This window comes from Hypomesus nipponensis, chromosome 10, assembly GCF_054491055.1.
Source record: "Hypomesus nipponensis isolate SF chromosome 10, ASM5449105v1, whole genome shotgun sequence".
In the NCBI taxonomy this organism is placed as follows: Eukaryota; Metazoa; Chordata; class Actinopteri; order Osmeriformes; family Osmeridae; genus Hypomesus; species Hypomesus nipponensis.
The window spans coordinates 5,548,702-5,567,950 of NC_140370.1; the positions used below are offsets into that span (position 1 = coordinate 5,548,702).

Below are 19,249 nucleotides of genomic sequence, written 5' to 3' on the forward strand. Positions count from 1 at the left end.
ACCATTTTCTTAAAGACAGTTTTGGTCACAGTGTGACGTGTGTTTATACCTATCTCAATGTCCCAAGAGCTCTGAGAAAAGGGGAACAGGTCAGGTATTCCCCTGGTTGCTCACAGGTGTACAGTTAGGAAACACTAAGCAACAGGTGGACCCTAACATGCCGGTTGAGAAATGGACCCTGGAGAGACAAGGCTGAAACAATCAACCCCACAACTTAACTGTAACTGTGGACTTTCCACCTTTCTCTTATCACTATTAGAATTCCAGTAGAATGTATGTATGTATGTATGTATATGTGTGTGTGTGTGTGTGTGTGTGTATGTTAGGGAGACAGAGACAGAGAGAAAGACAGAGAGAGAGAAAGACAGAGAGAGAGAGAGAGAGAGAGAGAGAGAGAGAGAGAGAGAGAGAGAAAGACAGAGAGAGAGAGAGAGAGAGAGAAAGACAGAGAGAGTTAGAAGAGATCTGATGTTGAAATCACTTGTTTTATTGAAACTGGGTGTGTTTGATATTTGGACATCAATTAAGTCTCATGTGGGTCATGGTTATTAGATATATCTTTAAACTTGGTGTGCTATTGATCAAGTGTTTAAACGCCCCAAGAGGAAAACCATATACATTACAGTCTTGTAGATGGACACACCTCTACAATCCAAAGGCCACAGGAATGAATTCAAAGTTAACAGACCACAATTCACAGCCCTTAAAAGCAAGCTTTCTGGTTCACACGCACACACGGACTTTCTCACAGCGTACAGTACAGTGGGTTCTAAGAGGTACAGTGGGTTCTAAGAGGTAGAGTGGGTTCTAAGAGGGAGCCATGTCCAGAGTGGAGGCCCTGGGAGAACCAGACCTCCGATCTCAACTCAGGGAATTCCGAACAGACATCGCCATGGCTATCGATGACGCCTTCCCATTGGTCCATGGACTAGTGGACCGCAACATTATTAGTGACCAGTTGCTTCAGGTGAGCTGTAAATCAGAAGGGTGATACCAGGGATTTTACGAGTACGTGTTGAGAATGATGTTGTCGCATGGTGAACCAAACCAATGTTAAAACACCTATTTAATTTGTCGTTCCAGTAAATTGGTACCTCGTGTTTATTTGTGCAAGTCAATAATATGGGATATACGTTTGAATCCAGTCAGTATTAATTGAACTGAAATGCCAACAGCAGCTTGCGCCTGATCACCTTTAGGAGACCTTGGAGAGGGAGACCAGAGAGGGCATCCACAAGGCCATGTACTCCCTCCTGTCCTGGCTGCTGGAACAGGGCAGGAGCACCATCAAGGCCTTCTGGAGCAGCCTGGCCAAGGACTACAACCAGGACCGCTACCCCCGGCTCCAGGCCCTCCTCGCCAGCCTCCAGCCCCCCCGGCAGGGCTCTGCAGCCAGCTCAGGCTCCAGGCAGGGGAAGGGGTCCCCCGGAGGCTCCAGATCCCACAGCAGGAAGAGGACCCTGGGCGACGGATCATCTGCCCGCCACCAACACACCCACAGTCAGTCCCATGCCAAGATAAGCACCAGCACAGGTCAACCGCCCATTTCTGTACACATATCTGTCTTGTAGCTGTGTCCTTGATTTACTATCACTGGTGTTGTTAACACAGTGCCAGTCCTCACACATTCTCGTTATCTCTCCCACCAGGCAGCAGAGGGAAAGGGGTGAGGAAGAGTGAAGCTTCAGCGGTGGCTCAGGTCCCGGGGGAAAGCGGTAATCAATCATCATGGTCATGTACAAAGACTATGACACTGAGGAACAATTAGGACTTTGTGACTTTTCCCAAAGCAAACAGAAACGTTGCGACATGTGCTCACCCGGGTTGTTGTCGTGGTTTAGCAGGTATGCAGGCGGTGTCCACCTCAGTCCAGCGGGCTGTCACCCTGTCCTCCAGTGAGTTCCCTGTCAGCTGTGGGTCCAGAGAGGAGATCCTCATCAAACAGGTGTTCGGCTCTGGTCAGTTTGCTAGTCGTTCGACATCCCATGGACCAAATTGGAGATGTCCAAAGTTTAATCTTTAATTATAGGGTAAAGGATTTGGGGTCTCTTTGCAGGAAGTGCCAAAAAGTGCATCAAGGTGGGTGGTGAATACTTCAGCTCTGGTCCAGTGGAAGATATGACAGGGGGGCTCAAGTCAAAGGGTGCAAGACCAAAAGTCAACCACAAGGGGGAGCCCTACACCAGGACAATTGAGGTAAATCACACAATCCCTCTGCAAACCTGTCCGTGGGCCGACTGTATGCTTTTCTGAAAGGGTTAGCGTGTGCGTCTGCACGGTGCGTGTGTCCAGGTGCAGCGTAATGAGGATGAGTGTGGCGTGTGTAAAGACGGAGGCGAGCTCCTGTGCTGCGATGGCTGTCCCAGAGCCTTCCACCTGGCCTGCCTCGACCCCCCCCTCGCCACCATCCCCAGGTGCGCTCTCCGCCACACCCTCCACAGCAGGGAAGGTCAAACGCGACCCCGATTCAGCGTCTCATTCGTGTTCTCATATGCAGTGGCACTTGGCGCTGTCAATCGTGCGGTGGTGAGCGAGGGAACAGGGAAAGAACCCAGCCGGCTGGTCAGGTGTGTAGCTGAGAGCTGTTTTGTTTTTTGTTTTTTGTCTCTGTTCACGTTCCTGTCAGTGTCACTGTTGACTCCGGTCTCTCCTCCAGAGCTTGGCTCCTCCACAGAGGACTGAGACCAGCTCCAGCAACTCCACCATAGACATCTCCTTCTTCTCCTCCTTATCCTCCGCCTCCCTATCCAGCGTCACGGCAACCAAGAGCAACCACAGTTCAGGATATCAGGTGGGACGCCTTTTGATGACGGGTTTAAATCTTTCTTTTTTATTTCTCTCTCGTGGCTGCCACATATCGCGAAATCAGTTTTTCCCTTTCCTGTTTCATCTCTGACTGGGCAATCGTTTCATTTGGTTCGGCTGCAGTCTGTTTTGTTGACGGCCAGTGTTTCCTGTTTGTCCCTCATTGTGCCAGTGTGCCGGTGGACAGGTCATGGGGGTCAGGGACGTGTGTGGCGTCTGCCTCCTCAGTGGAGGAGACCTGACCCACTGTCTGCAGTGCCTCCAGAGCTACCACACCCACTGCCATTTCTCCACGTAAGGCTGTTCATCCCACCCCAACATCACTCTCCATAGCCAGGCCTGCATTATCAAGGTCAACAGCATCCTAGAGCTACTTGTATGTGGATATTGATCTGTTCTGCGGAGTGGACACTGAAGTCAGACTAATCCATGACAATGCATGAATCAAAAAACAATCAAGTGCACCACTAGTCCCAACGATTTTTACTTTACGTGTTATTCATTTAGCAGATGCTTTTATCCAAAGCGACATTCGAACACTAGGACCATTAGGGTTTGGCTAATGGCTGCTCATGGCTGGTAATGGGGTGAACGGTATGCAGTGATGCTGTTGTTTACCCCACAGTGGAAGGTCCATCTGCACCTCCTGCACCAGGGCCTGGGGCGGCTCAGCGGACAGAGAGGCTCAGTCCAGGGGCTTACAGGTACCGAGTGTGTGTGTGTGTGTCAAGTGTTTCAGTCCAACCTTACATAAGTGGCCAATCAGTCTTTTTCTCGCTCCGTCTGGTTGTTTAGGCTCCAGCCTCGCTGCCCCCCCCCCTCCCAGAGCCCAGCCTACAGAAGGACGAGCTGGACGCCATCATTGGAGAGGTGAACACTGACAAATCCCATCCTAGAGGAAGAAGCAGACACATTCAACCAACCACATACACACGCACATGATGGAGATCCCATGACCCATTTCCACCTCATCTATAGTGCACTTAAAAGTTCAATCACACTCAAATGCAGGAATCCATTCACAGCATTTCAATGGTTGTCTTCTCCTCCCAGCCAGGCTCCATAGATGGGATTCTGCAGTGGGCCTTCCATAACATCTCCAGGCCTCTGTCCGACACTCAAGCCTACTTCCAATGATCTCATGTCATTTGCAGAAGATCACAAACGCACACATGCCATTGTGCTCACATGCGGTCTTACACACTTGAGCACAAACACACACACACACACACCACTATGTGTTCACACATGCACGTACAGTACTGCGGTATACTGTCCACACACATAAACACACATACTGTACACACAAGAACACACACTCTTTTTCAATGCCTCTGATGTTATCTCTCTCTCTCTCTCTTTTCTTTCTCTCATCCTCCTTTTCCCCAAGTTTTCATGCTTAGAGCAGAAAGAATTTACACCCACACAGAAACAGATGGTTTTGTTTGCATGGGTGACACACACACTGAGAAAAGATTCAGTTTGATTCCTTGAAGACCGTCACTTAGATCTGGAATGTTGTTTTTGTCCAAGTTTCAGGAGTTTAGCATAACTGCTAGATGAATGGACTTTTGCCAAGCAGAAGAAAGATTTTTCTTCTCTCAAACGGTATTTGGTTACCATGGTTACCTGCTCCTCAAGGCCCCAAAACAAGGATGAGGAATGCAGCGCTGTGGACGTTAACTCTCAATGGCGCGTGAAAGACACAGTCTATATTTGGAGACCTCAAGCAAGGATATGCTTCAGGCTCGAATGGAAAAGAAAATGTAGGAATCCAGCCTATTTGAAAATAAATAAAGAAAATGAAGGAAAACTGATGTATTTCTTTAAATGGTTATAAACATTTGAGAACTATGACATGTGGCTAGGAGTGTTAGCCATGTGCCCAGGCATCCATGCAGTTACATAATAGTAAGCCTTGGCCGACCATGAGAGATATGACCTACATGATAGAAGGAAACGAGCCAAACATTAACCACATCTTTGGGAAGAGCAACCATTCATCCTACAGGTGGCAGTCATGAGACAGACAAATACTCATAAACAGGGACTTTCATTGCCATCCTTCATTGACATTAGAGTTTGTGTAGTAAACCTTGAATAAACATTTCCACAGATAAAAAACTGAGGAATGTGATTGGTTTATTGAAGTACTTCTGCTTTTTTGATGGGGAAGAAGGGAGAGTGAGCTTCCCAAAGCAGCAAAGAGAGAAACGTCCATTCTATTTCCAAAACAAACAAACGCTGTGAACATCTTGAAGTGAATGTGTATCTGGTATTTGTACAAGATGAAGCTTGGCTGTACTCTCCTGGGTTATGCTCTGCAAGCCAACCCTGTCCTGTTCTTTCATTTTTACGAAAGGATTGGTGTTGTTGAACTTGCTGGCCATCCTCCCCCTCAACTGGTCTCTTCTTCTGTACTGTGTTTGACGTTAATCTCTTGTTTAGATTTATGTCATCTTTGTTTTGTATGAGTGGAATGTCTCCTACGTCTGTTTATTTCATGTTTGAATGGTGACTGGATGAATTGAGGGGGTGTGATTCACGGGCAAGCAAATCTAGATTTCTTTCTCTTACTCTTACACGTGTATGTGTGTGTATACTTGTGTTGTGTCTGTGAGTGAGTGTTGGTGGGTGGTCTTACTTTGGAAGAGTATGATAAGTGATATTCCCACGACATGAGAATCCTCTTTTCACAAGTCTTGGCATTCCAGGCGAGCATATTTGTGGCAGATTTCACACGGCTATTCCTGTTGTGCCATGGCTGATCTAAAGAGTTGAAGGATGTGTCACTTCCTGTTCTTTGCAGGATATTTACAGGAAGTGGTGCAACTCACAGTCTATGATCACCAACCAAGGTTAGGCCTCTTTGGAATTATTTGACGGACAATATAACAGCAGACTGGTAATACTTGTTAGTGTGTGACTACTCTGATAGATTGCTGAACATCTAATGTACAAGATGGACCATGGATTTAACATCTTTCTAATGTCGAGACATGTGGATTATAATATGTTCTACTCTTATCCCAGTAGTAGTAATGCAGCAACTGGCATATTTTGGCTCTGGCTTTGATATAGTGAAATACTGCCCTGCTGTCCAGTTACGTAACCGTGGTCTAAAATCATTCAACCCTGACATGTTCCAGATGGTGCATCTCATCTCACTGAAGTGGATCAGGAAAGCTAGTGGCTCCTGCCAATACACACACACACACACACACACACACCACCTCCACTACCACCACAAACATTGCAGTCACATGTGATGACTACGGCCACATTCAATTTGAACCCTCCCCTCTGTCTTGAGCAGAGGAAGAGCAGACCAGCTGAAGTTGTTTCAAGCAGTTGCTGATTCATCTGGCATAAGAGGGACTTGTTATGATAAATAAAAACACTTAAATTAGTGTATCTGCCAGGTCATGGTGCACACTGGTTTGTTTACAACTTGGGCGATTAAAAAACTCTTACAGGAGTAGCCAATCAGGAGTGCCACAGTCTAGACATTTTCAACATGGTTTAGTGCATCTGAAAGCTGGTAGGAGAAAGATACAGCTATATGTGGTTGAGGAGACCAGTGGTGGAGGGGTTAGGGTTAGGAAGGAAAGACTCGTAGAGGTTACATGGTCAGACACAGAGTCACACCGAACGCCAAAGAAGCAGCGAGGAGAAACATTCTCCTAACTCTCCCCTGAGGTGGGCAGATAATAACACAGTCTCAGGGATGATTGCAGGGTAGCCTAGAGTCGGTCTGGAACAGTAAACAGTGCAGAGTCTCATTTGAGCATTCCAGAAACATCCTGGGATCGTTGGAAGGGATGACCATGTTTGCATTCTTTCTTTGGAGCGTCGGTGCTAACAGTGCAGCCTGTGATCTCGGTCTCGCCATAGGTGAGAATGATACGAGGTTTTGGGGGTGGGGGGGGTGGGAGGGGCGGGGGGGGGGGGGGCGGGGGGGGGGGCGGGGGGGGGGCGGGGGGGCTGGTGAGCAAGCACACACTGGACGTGCGCTTCATCATCTATACAGGAGTTCCTACAGTTGGAGCCAGGAGTTTTCCCAAACCACAAATTTCACCATTGCTGTTTGTCCAGAGAATGTTGTGCCCTCACTGTAGAAGTTGGGATGGGAGAGACAAGCATTAATGTTCAATAAGGGTTTTCTGCCGACACAATAAACAATATGGAACGTTTTTTAGTTCTGACTTTATTGCCCACAACGTCTGTCCAGAGTAATAAACAAAAGGACTTTTCATGTTGTCAACTTCAAGAGCTATTCTAATGAGTTTGTTCCATTTGGCATCATGTATCATTTGGACTTGATTCATCCTAAAATAGTTGTTTTCCCCCTAATTAGTCCCCTAGCAGTCTTAAAAATAGTGTACTGGCTGAAATAAACAATGGTTTTCATTGAGCCTCCAGAAGGAGGCCCAGTGTCTCTGCAGACAAGGTCAGCAACAAGCAACAACCATTAACATATTTCATGGCTGAATCACAGTCATTTTTAGTGACACAATGGCAGCTGGAATCCTACTACAAATAATGGATCTTCTATTCAGCTTTACCACAATCTTGTGACCTCAAAGCCAATTGAGTAATAGACCAACTTCCAAAAGGCTTGACTCAATAGGTAGTGGCAGTGTCCTTTGACATTCTTTACTGTAAATTTAGCCATTAAAGTACTTCTCTACTTTCTCTAGATCTTTCTCTAGATATCTAGAGCAAGAAATAAAATCCATATGTCCACAGCATTCTTTTTGGCTGCCCCTTAGCTAGCCATTCTAAAATTGCTAACCATGGAATTGACATCACTTCCAAACCCTTCTCTGGGCTCATGTAGATGGAAACCCCCTCAGAGAGAGGGAGAGAGAGAGAGAGAGAGAGAGAGAGAGAGAGAGAGAGAGAGAGAGAGAGAGAGAGAGAGAGAGAGAGAGAGAGAGAGAGAGAGAGAGAGAGAGAGAGAGAGAGAGAGAGAGAGAGAGAGAGAGAGGAGAGAATGATAGAGATGTGTGTGAGTGGTCTCTCTTTTCCCTTCTCTCTATATTGCTCTATCTCTCTTTCTCTCTCGCTCTCTCCAGAGGCCATAGCAACTGATCTGATACTATGTGCCGGATCAGCAATGGCAGCTCTGAACTATTTGCTGGGGGGCGCACATGTCGGGCGCAAACGAATGATTGGCATTCTGGTGACCTCCCAGGCTGTTTTAGGACACTGTGGTGTGGTGGTTGCTGTGTCATTCAGACATCCAGTCTGTGGCACGTTGTCTCTGGACAAGTGACTACAACCTCTAAAGGACATACAGCACAACTTAAGACTAATAGTTGTATAGTCCTGCTAACTAATGACGTGTGACTCACTTGTTTGCTCTCTCAGTTATTCTCTGAATTATCAGTTTAAAAAGCATGTGAAAGCTACAATATCATTTTTATGCTACTGTAGAGCTCTTTTGTGTTTTTGGACAGACCATACATCTCAGACATGTTTGTGGAGATAGGAAGCCAGATTAATGGGGAAAAGAGGGAGAAAGAGGAACATAATCACTGTGACATTATCCTGCAACAGTGATTGAGACATTTTTGTGTGAGAACAGATGCCAAATATAAATATTCCTTTATTTATTTATTTACAAATATAGACAGGGTCATAAGTCACAGCGTAATTTCAAGTTAACATCCTGCAGATTCCTGTGAAATAAAATATAAGGTTTTTCTTCAAGCATAAACAAACACTACTTAAAGGATTACTTTTGGAGATTGAATTTTTCTTTTTTTCACTGCAAGTGGTTCTGACACTACATTCTGATCTCAAGAGGAAAGAGTTTCAGATATCTTGGCTGAGTAAATAGGTTGATAATCCGGTTTCCAACAGAGAGCCAGAAGAATACTCGATACTTTAGGTCCTACGTTGAAATGTTTCAACAATTAGAGAAGAATTTCCCTAATTGTGAAGGTATTGGTCTCACTAGAAGCTAAAAATGACCAAGATTTCACAAATGCACTCCCACAGGCACATACACCCACACACGTCACTTGACGAGCAAGCACACACCTGCAACAGCAGTGTGGTCTGATCTCAGACTGTTGGGAATCTGATGTTATGACTCATTGTCTGCTATCTGTCAACTAGAAAATTGACTGGAAATTCCCTGTAGTGAACAGGTGGAGACAATCTCCAAATACCTCACAGTAGTAAATGTCGTAATAGTGACCTCCTAGTTCCACTTAACTAAATTAAAGACATTTAAGTTTATAGGAAGGTAATACAGGTAGGCTAAATAAACAATGCGAGTGTCTTCTTGAATATTGATCCCTGAATCCTTGAATGCATCAAGCAAAGCAACCGAGACCAGTCATGCTGGGAAATATGAACACGTGGGAACGGCCTTTTGTCACTGGCCTCACAGAACTGAATACCATTTGAACACATTCCATCTTATCCCTAGCTATTGTCTCCCTCTGACTAAAGACGCAATGAGGGATGTGAGAGCCGTGAAGAGGTCCAACCCTATCCTGTTACATTCCACACCAATCCTACCTTATCAAATTACTCCCTTCTCCATTCTGTCCCTCTCTTTCCCACACTATTCAACACCATAGCATTAGATCCCGTCTCAACCCCCCCCCCCCCCCCCTCCCCACCACAACCCAGAGTTTGTCTCTGCTACGTTGTAGTTTGCTATTTCTCAAGTCCAGTTTCAGTTGTGGTCCCCTCGTTCCCTCCCGGCCTCAGTACAGAGGCCCAGTCGTCTGGATGGTCGCCTGCTCTTCCTGCTCTCTCAGAGGGACTCATTTAGAGGAGTAACGTACAGGCTGGTTAGTCTCTCCCACTCAGACTCAGGGAGAGGCTCAAAGCCATCATGAAGTCAAAACAAATCGTACTCCAAAATGCAAGTTCACTGACCTTTTTTTGAGTTGCATTTCCATAGTGCGCTTCACCAAGTCAGCTGTAGTGTCATGATTCTTTAAACAGTGGTTCATTTGTACCAATAATCAGAATTGGGTATTATATTTGGTTCCAAAGGGATTTGGTTTATGAAGCATTGTTCTTAAAAAACCCTGGACACCACCCCACACAAATTATAACCTGTGGGCTAACTTTGAACTAAATGAGGTCCAAATGCGCAGTCGGGAATCTTTATGGCCTGTGATTTTGGACATCCATCTCATGTACAGGGCTTCTTCAATGCCCATCATTTCAAAGGACCACACTTACATTCCTTTAGAAGTTCACAGGAAGTGTTCCACAATGGGGGCACATGGCCAGAGGCATAGCGAACCGACAGAGACAGGGTGGGGGTGGGGGTCAGAGGCCACCAGGGGTGTGGTGTTGGAGGAAGTAGAGGGGAGGTGTTAAATGACAAGCTAAAGGGTGACCACTGTCTACAGTAGAGAGGGGAACTCAAAAAAGACTGCAGCATGCCAAGTAGTCTCTTTGCAGTTGGCCAAACAGACGACCTGTCTCCGTCTTTAAAAATGTCTGTTTAAGAATACTCTCCCAAGACATGTCTGGAATGTGTGCTTAATTATTGAGGAGAGAGTTACTACCAGAGAAAACATACCATAGGAAATTTGGATTTTCTAACTAATAAGGTGGAATTATTTGTCCGTCCTGACTTGTTTATCATTTGTTTGTTTTTGTTCCATTCCTCCTTCTCACCCTGGTGGCTAATGTAATGTGGTTTCAACCTGTGGTTATGTATGTGATCTGTGTGGATCGCTTGTTCAGTGGCCTCCAGCTTCAAGAGCTGATCCAGTTAGAGAGTAGGTGACGAGCATCACTCTGTTTCTGGTGTCCATTACTAAGACAGTTATGTTACACAGACAGATTTAGTCTATTACACAGACACAGCTTCGGGGTCTAAACAACATCTAGGCTATTTGTGGAACAGTCTGAGATGAAAATGGCCAGATCTGTAATCCATGATAGCTGTTAGGTCCACAGGTAATAAATAGCTTGAGTTGGCCTTTGGTCTTCAAAGATAAACATGTGGCCTGTCATATAGATACACTTTTACCCGGTAGGCATACTATTGTTGTTGACGATTTCAGTAAAAAGGACCCTGGGCAGTTCACTGCTTATTGAGGACAAAATGGATGCATTCATCAGGCAGCCTGACCTCGTGTCTCATACCAAAGGACATTGGTCCCCTACATATTTGAGATTCGTACCCACAGTCAAGCAGGTGCTTCTGTTTGGCATTCCTTACCCCTCTGCATCATGCAGTGCTTTGAGCACAAAGCCTCTCTATGTCCTGGTCACGGGGAAGACTTGGGCTGCGGATTCCACTGGACAGCTGCCCGTCTCCCACCGCCCCCACTCATCATCTACTGTCCTGCATACGATAGTCTCCAAAGTTTTAGAACTTCAAATGCGAATCTTAGTTATGTCTGGGATAAAAAGAGGAGCCTGAAACCAACAGGAGAGAAAACTATCTGGAAAAGACTGAAAAGCTGCTGAAAGCACTTGCACGTTTCACTATCCTTCTAAATAAAGGTGGCTATATGTCCATTTTCAAGAATAGTAAACCACCTTACATTAATTCCCAAATCCTCGTGGTTGCAACTGGTACTACAACCTTTCAGTTAAACCTCCTCCCCCTTGGAACCGTGTGGTTTTACGCTTTTGATCCCCGAGGGACCTCGCGCTTTACATTCCGCGCATTCCAAACTTAGTCCCCTCCTCGGTTACTTATTATCGCTGCCTGCGAGCTGAACAACCATTTCAGTGTTGAGCATTGAGCGCCCACAAACAGAACTAGAACAGGCAGTAGAAGGATGAGAACGGTTTAAATAAACGTGGATCACTTTTGGAAGTATTTCGAATAAAGAAACTTATTGTTGGGATGAGAGCGTGAACTGGTAAGAAAGGCTATTTTATCCCGAAATAATATGCAAACTTTCCGAAAACACGTACTCACTTTGTGACTTTAAAATCTATTTACCAACACCATGATAACATTCTCTATGTTTGTTTATATGAACCTATTTCTTTTGTATCCGATAACTCTTCTATGAAGTTATTTTCTAGAACTATGCTCTTGCTCCCCCGTGAGAAAGGAATTTCGCCGCACTTTTGTCTGCCGCAGTAACACCATTAAAACACCACGTTTTCAGTGTCGCTGTGAAGGCTGTAATGATATGATGCGACTTGTAGAGAACCCCACAGCACATTTTTTTTTACATAGATTTATAGAAAATAATACTAGCTGATTATACAACACATCCTTTATTTATGGATTTGTATTTTATTTAAGTAGAATATTTTGGAGCAGACTATATCCTAATATTTTGATCTATTGACCTCCTCTATGCACAAACAGTGTCACAGATAAATTACTATCCTATTCTGCAGTTAAGTAATTTGCACATATATAAAATTATGCTTATTCACATTCTCCTTCTCCTCTCATCCTAGGTTCAAGGCCATCCAGAACCCCTATTGATCCTGAGCTTTGATTGAACACTGATAACAGAACGACATGGCGTCCACCGAGGAGCCGTCTGGAACGGTCCTGCACCGCCTTATCCAGGAGCAGCTTCGCTACGGCAACCCCACAGATGCCCGCACCCTCCTGGCCATCCAGCAGCAGGCCCTGCGTGGAGGAGGAAGTGGGCCCGGGAGCGGAGGAGAGGCGTCCGGCAGCCCCCGCTCCTCCCTGGAGAGCCTCTCCCAGGAGGAGCCCCAGTTCCCCCAGCTGTCTGCTCGCCAGGAGCCTCAAGGCCAGGAGCACCAGGGGGACTACCAGCACTCAGAGAGCAGCTACCATCTCTACCAGCTCCACGGGGAGGAGCTGCCCAGCTACGAGCAGGCTAAGGCCCACTCCCAGTACCTGGCATCCCACTGGGCTGCCTCCATGGACCCCCAGAAGGGGCATCACGATGGGGGCTTCCACGAGGAGGGGGATCTGATGGAGGTTAAGCGCGGGCACGTGCGGTCGCTCAGTGAGCGTCTCATGCAGCTTTCCTTGGAGAGGAACAGCAACAAGTCTGAGGCCATCAAGAGCTCTTCTCACAGCTACCCGGAGCTGGGCTACTATGACCCACAGACACTCCCCATCACTGGGCCAGGCCAGGACAAACGTAACCCGCCTCCAGAGTACTCAGGCCCCATCCAGGCCCAGGGATTTGTACCCATCCTTGCCCAGGAGCCCCAGTGTGTCTACAGGGACATGCCCCAGCCCCTCCTAACTCAGCAGCACAGGTACTGACTTGTGTTGCTTTTTGTTGTGCCAGTAACAACTTTTATTGAAGCCCAGCATGTGGGCGTCTCTTTGCACGGAACCACTTCCTGCAGTGTGACATTGTGTTTCACATTCCAGAGTCAATGCGTTCTGTTCGAATCACACCACTTAAAATTGCTTTCACCCTTGCAAGCCAAATCATGGGTGGAGTAGGTGACGAGTCGTGCTCCTGGTTATGATTGGGATGTGGATGTATTGACAGTTAGCTGTTCCTTCCCCAGGTATGCGGTGACTGTCCAACAGCCAGAGGCCTGCTACAGCATGTTCACCAGCCTGCCCCCTGCTGGCCTGGAGGAGCCCAACCAGGTGGAGCTGCTGCTGATGGAGAACGAGAGGCTGAGGCAGGAGCTGGACAGCCACAGAGAGAAGGCAGGCAGAATCCAGAAGGTAAAGGACCGCAAGACTATCTTTTTAGGCCTTAAATGGGTAGCACACCAAGGGCAACTTCACAGTGGGACGCCATCTGGAATGCTTTTTTTAGTATCGGAGGGTAGACATACAAAGATTCAGCTCATCCACCAATAGTAAACGACTGTAGTCGCTTGTGCCTAGAATGCCACTTGTCTTGGAAACACAAGCCCAGTAACAGTTGGCCCTCAGACATCCATCACAGGCACACTTCCTTGCCTGTACTGGGGAGCGGACTCAACAGCTGCCACCCGCACAGCACACACACTCAGGCATACACACACACACACACACACACAGATCACATAGAGGCCACAGACTCCTTCTGTGTCCTCACCCCCTGTATTGTGTAGTTGGCCAGGGTGTCGTATGTGTGAGGCCATAGATTTTTGGCCTAATCCAGGCCGTGCCAGACAGCAGTCGATGGGGTCGTGACCCTGTTCCAGCTGACGCATGCTCGGAGTGCTCAGAAAGAGAGGGAGAGGGAAGGAGAGAGATGCTGCTGGTCATGGCAGGTGGCAGGGCACTTGTTCCAAATGAAAGGCCTCTATTGTTTGTTCATCCAACGGCATTTTCATCAACATGCTTCTCCATTTTACCTTTCAACTTCTGTTCTGTCTCTCTTTTTTCAACTTCAAATGCCTTCAAATGCCAGGTTTCTTTCCAAAGGCATTCATAAGACACCTCTTTTCCATATTTCTCAGGGTTTTAGATGTGATTGATTGAACCCTCCCCCATTTCACCACAAATGCCGTAGAAGAAAAAAAAAACGTTTTCCTCAACGGTAGTCACGTCACTCGGTTCTTGCGTTCCCTCAGCCTTAAAGAATGATAATTACTGGGGTTGGAAAGTTTCCCCGTCGGGCCGCAGCCCTGAGTAAACATGCCTGAGTGGCTGCTGTAATGGTGGGCGTCTACGAGCTGTTTCCACAGCCCAGGCATGTACACCTCTCTCACTGTGGCAGCCAGCCCAGACCTCTGTGTGAGTGTTTATGTGAGTGTGCGACTCTCTTTGTGTGTGCCTGCCTTTGTGTGTGTGTGTGTGTGTGTGATCATCCCCTTGTGTGTGCCCACACCTGGAGCTGTGGCGTTTAGCTCTAAGGAATGCAGATATAAATCAGTCACACGGGGAGTGGTGTTGTCCTGAATTCCTTGGTATTATATGCATACCAGTATGTAGGTTGTGTGTACATTGTAAACTCCACACAGTAGGCCCTGTCCATGCCCACATATTTACTCTACTGGTATGTTTAAATCCATATGGAGTATTTATGTACTTTATCTATATGAGTCCAAGTGAGCCAAGCCTCCTGACGTGTGTTAACCCCCTCCCCTCTGTCTCTCCAGTTGGAACAGGAGATCCAGCGGATCTCAGAGGCCTACAAGACCCTGATGCAGGGCAGCAGTAAGAGGGAGAACCTGGAGCAGACTCTGAGGAGCAGGCTGGTGGCTGAGATCAGGAGGCTGCAAGACTTCAATAGAGACCTGAGAGGTATGGACTACAAATATCACAAGTCCTCATTTGCTGAACCCTACCAGTCAGCCCTCTTTGGAGTTTACACCTCAGCCGACTGAGGCCCTGTTTCCTCGATGTTAAAAACAAAACTAATTCTCATACTGAACTTGAACCCATCTGCTTTACAGAAAACCTGGAAAATGCCAGAACCCATGCGGCCAAAGAGGTCAAAGCTGCTGACCACAACCAGCACATCATGGCAAAACTTTTAGAGCAAAGTACGTATGCTACCCTACTTTGAATCTTACAGTCTTCAGTACTCACCCCAGCCCATGACCAGCATTGTAGATAGGATTGGACCATAGCATGGAGTGCTCTGTAGCTAAGCACTTCCTGTATGTAGGAATGCCAGTTGCGCAACGTGGACTTATTAACTCGGCTGAATAATAGGAAGTTCAAGCCTGCTTTGGAAGGAGGAAAAAGAGGAACTATAAATTACAACACCATGGGGGTAAAACCAGGATCCTGGGTTGTTGGTTTGATTTATGTTGTCCATTTAAGTAGGGCTCTGTTTCAAAACTAAAGGTGGGAAGTTGTCCGGCCTTGGTAGAGGAATGCTCTGTATTAAGTGGGTCAAAGGCATAAGGCCAGCTCCCCCTCTTCCTCTGTGGCATTCCACGAGTGCTTGGGTAAATGAAGAACATCAGCCATGATGGCGGAATTCTGGGACTAACTTGTCAGGGAAATGGCGGTGGATGGCAGTATTCACCATTCTTGAGGGACCCTAGGTTTAAAAACGAAGGCCTATTTCTTTCCTTAGATCAGTCTAGCAGTCTTTCCAGATGCATTTTGGCACATTATGGGACGGAAATCCACGTGGCCAACCCTGTTGATAGTTCTAACTTCCTGCCCACCTCCCTCTTTGCCCCCCCTGCAGACGAGGAGCAGTACGTGGAGCGCCAGCGGGCGGAGCGTGAGCTGCAGCGCCTCCGGGCGACCGCCGAGGAGCAGGGTGCCCGGGCGGAGCAGCTGGAGGAGGCGCTGGAGGCGGCCCGGGGGCGGGGCCGGCAGCTGGAGGAGGAGCTGCGCAGGAAGCGGGCCTACGTGGAGAAGGTCGAGCGTCTGCAGAGTGCCCTGGCCCAGCTGCAGGCCACCTGCGAGAAGAGGGAGGGCCTGGAGATGAGGCTGCGCACGCGGCTGGAGCAAGAACTGAAGAGCATGAGAGCCCAACAGGTAGGAGAGAGACGGCCCGATTCGCTCGGGAGGGCTGGGGGACACTTCATCCTCATCGCCCTGGACGAGCCTCCCGGAATCCCCCCGGTCGCCCGGTGATTAACTGTTGAGCCGTCTCTCTACAGAGGCAGTCCCAGCCCCCAGGGGTGACGGTGGGCTCTCTGCAGGAGCGCCTGAGGGAGCGGGAGGAGCACATCCTGGCCCTGGAGGCAGACACGGTGCGCTGGGAGCAGAAGTATCTGGAGGAGAGCACCATGAGACAGTTTGCCATGGACGTGGCCGCCACCGCCGCCGCCCAGAGGTGAGGGAGCCCCCCCCCCCCCCCCTGCGCGCCCCGCCCCAGATGCTTCAGATCCCGCCTCCTCTTCCTCCTCCTGCCTGTGTCTTAACCCTCTCCTGTTTGTCTCCCTCACAGAGACACCACCATCATCAACCACTCTCCGTGTCACTCGTCTAACAACAGCTTCAATGAGGACCTGCCCGTCGCTGACCACAGAAACCAGGAAATGGAGAGCAGGTGTGTAGCTACCTCATCACTTCTAGTATCAATCGTGGTCAGAGCCCGGGTTTACAGCGCATCTGAATCCCAAAGCATGAATGACTCAATCACCCGAATTCATCACTCGTGGTGGAAGTCTATATCTGTCTAATCTGGCGACCGTGTTTCTCTGCTGGTTAGGATCCGGGCTCTGTACGTCCAGATCCTGGAGAAGGATGCCGTCATCAAGATCCTGCACCAACGTCTGCTCCAGGACCAGGGCAGGAGGCAGGGCATGTGCCCCCGCTCAGACCTGGCCCAGAAGGATGCCTCCACCCTGCGTGCCGCCACCTCCACCCCAGCCATCAGCACTGCCAAGTTCACCAGCAAGAATGCAGGTAAAGACCCTGTCATTTTCATCATTAGTAGTAGTAGTACTTTGTATTGTGTTGTAGAAGGAAGTACATCTATCAATGAGTCAAGTGCCAGACTAAGTGTTTTATCTAATGTTGCCCTGCAGGTAAGAGTCTGTCAGATGACCAGACGGCTTCCCCACTTCGCTTCTCTGCTCTGCCTGACCCTGGCCAGGACCAGCAGGATGGAGCTACAGCTAAGGAACCAGCCACCAGCGACAAGCTCAGCACTGGTGAGTTATCGGATGGACACACACACACACACACACACGCAAAAAAACAGGCTAAAGATTATGTTGAAAGCTGTTGCTCATTGATTTGCCATGCCCCCAAAAGATCAGCCAATCAGGGATAGAGTTTGGCAGGTCGTAGTTCACCGGCGGCCTGCTGGAATGTACTTAGTTGCATTCAGCCAGCCTGTGTATTGACCACACTCATTTACCAGGAATAGATCATCTGAATATAGAACATCAGGATGTACACTGAGGTTAGATAAAGTGTTCTTTAACTGTGACTATTCCTTCATTCATACATTAATCATTGTCCATTTTTTCCACAGAAAATGCAGTGCAACAAAAGTCACGTCCAAACCCCTTCAAAGGACTGGATGACTTGGAGGCTGAAGCTGTGGAAATCTTCATTTAAGGAACTTAAAGACTTGTGAATGTGGATTAGATGTGACAGGGGTGACGTCCCTGTAACGAGCAGTGGAAGGAAGCTGAGAAACTCCAGAACGTTCATAGATCAACAAACTCACAAAAAGAGTGACAAGACGGGAATGTTGTAGAATGAGAGGAAATTGTGTGAAAAAGGACTGGTTTCACATTTAGAAGGGAGCTGTGCTCTCTCTCTAGCTTTCTCTTTGACCTGGACTAATGCAGGCATGCGGTCTGGTTGTGAGATAAAAATGTGAAACTTTTGAGGTACTTGGACAGTATTTTGGATTGCAATTGGGCAACATATTGTCAAGAGTGTATGCCAAAGTATTTATATTTGCTGCTTTCTCACATAACTATGATTAACTTAAAAACTCCCATCCATGGAGTTCAGGAACTTTTTCTTACATCTGGTTGTCACATTCCCCAAATATTAACTTAAAGCCCCATGGTATTTCAAATTGATCTTAAGATCGAATCTTTTGTGGACTCATGACTAGCATTCCCTCCCATCTCTAAAATGTTACATTGACTAGCCACATTCCTGTTTCATGGAATTTGTCTGTTTGGAAAGAATCCCATTTCTTTATAATTTGATTGAAGAAAACGCAAAACAGTCATGATTTGCATTTTTCTCCCTGAACTCACTCAAGGAACCTCTGGAGCTGGTTCTACCGGGGTTCAGATCTGAGTGAGCTGTTTTCATCCCAGTTTCTACGATTTGAATGGCCTTTTCCATGTGTGAGAGTGTACAGTTATTTTCATCCGTTTTCTTTTTATGAATGTGTGTGTTTGTGTGTGTGTCCTAATATGATGTGTCTGCTGGTCAGATATCACCATGGGGATAAAGCTACAAGCTACAGTTGGGTTGTTGTTTCCTGTAGGCTTTGGATGAACTAACAGGTTAATGATTATATATTTTATACAGATGTTTGTATTATTTTAGATACAGTATGTAGTGCTCTGTGCAGGATGCCAAAGATTTGATGTGTGTTGTAAGTTATGTTCAGACAATCAGATATGTTAAGCTGTCAGACCGAAGTGTTGACCTCAAGACATTTCTGTGAACTCCTAACAATATGAAGGTTGTGAATTTGAATTCAGTCAACATTTCATAAAGCAATAAAATATTCTAATATATAAAGAAAGACTTTCCACCTTTGTTCTTTGAAGTAAGTAAGTACAACTCCACAGATTTTTGCTGTTCTAAGCCTCCAGTGTCAGAGCTATGTTGACAAACATCAAAACTTTTCTCGTCCTCTTTCCAGTTACTCCTTTCCTCTTAACACAATCACTCCACCTGTAGAGAGTGAGTCCTCGTTAATAAATGCCAGAGATGCATTCTTTGGACTCAGATTTCCTCAGTGGTGAGCTCTCCTGTTCCTCCTGCCGACTGTTAAGAGCATGCTCGACATTGATAGCATTCTTAACTGAACTGAGGACAATATGCATCACAAAGGCTGGTTTCTCTCAGATTAACATCTGATCCTAGTTATAAATTCCTGTGACCTGAAACACGCAGTACACCTAGTGTTCCTCTCATTACAAGCATAACTCGTAT

General features: G+C 47.1%; 2 protein-coding genes across 2 annotated transcripts; both read left to right on the forward strand.

Moving 5' to 3' along the window:
* Positions 1-820: 820 nt before the first annotated feature.
* aire (autoimmune regulator) lies at positions 821-4,915 on the forward strand. Its single transcript, XM_084707556.1, is given in 11 exon segments — positions 821-967; positions 1,200-1,504; positions 1,612-1,715; positions 1,842-1,958; positions 2,057-2,414; positions 2,498-2,567; positions 2,657-2,791; positions 2,978-3,099; positions 3,431-3,509; positions 3,601-3,675; positions 3,859-4,915. Coding segments are annotated over 11 exon segments (1,596 nt in total). The 3' UTR covers positions 3,943-4,915.
* A 6,609-nt stretch (positions 4,916-11,524) lies between these two features.
* On the forward strand, positions 11,525-18,836 carry amotl2b (angiomotin like 2b). The gene is made up of 11 exons (XM_084708238.1): positions 11,525-11,663; positions 12,220-13,005; positions 13,267-13,432; positions 14,800-14,944; positions 15,097-15,186; positions 15,846-16,141; positions 16,267-16,442; positions 16,557-16,658; positions 16,821-17,017; positions 17,140-17,265; positions 17,592-18,836. The coding sequence occupies exons 2-11, from the start codon at positions 12,284-12,286 to the stop codon at positions 17,675-17,677; spliced, it is 2,106 nt and encodes a 701-aa protein (XP_084564364.1). The 5' UTR covers positions 11,525-11,663; positions 12,220-12,283; the 3' UTR covers positions 17,678-18,836.
* The last annotated feature ends 413 nt before the right edge of the window (positions 18,837-19,249 follow it).

Bases quoted from the DNA above. Each gene is read 5' to 3' on its own strand.
- amotl2b (XM_084708238.1), top strand. From the start codon at position 12,284: ATGGCGTCCACCGAGGAGCCGTCTGGAACGGTCCTGCACCGCCTTATC. The intron at 16,142-16,266 runs GTAGGAGAGAGA...GTCTCTCTACAG, and splicing joins AGAGCATGAGAGCCCAACAG to AGGCAGTCCCAGCCCCCAGG. The intron at 17,266-17,591 runs GTGAGTTATCGG...TTTTTTCCACAG, and splicing joins CAGCGACAAGCTCAGCACTG to AAAATGCAGTGCAACAAAAG.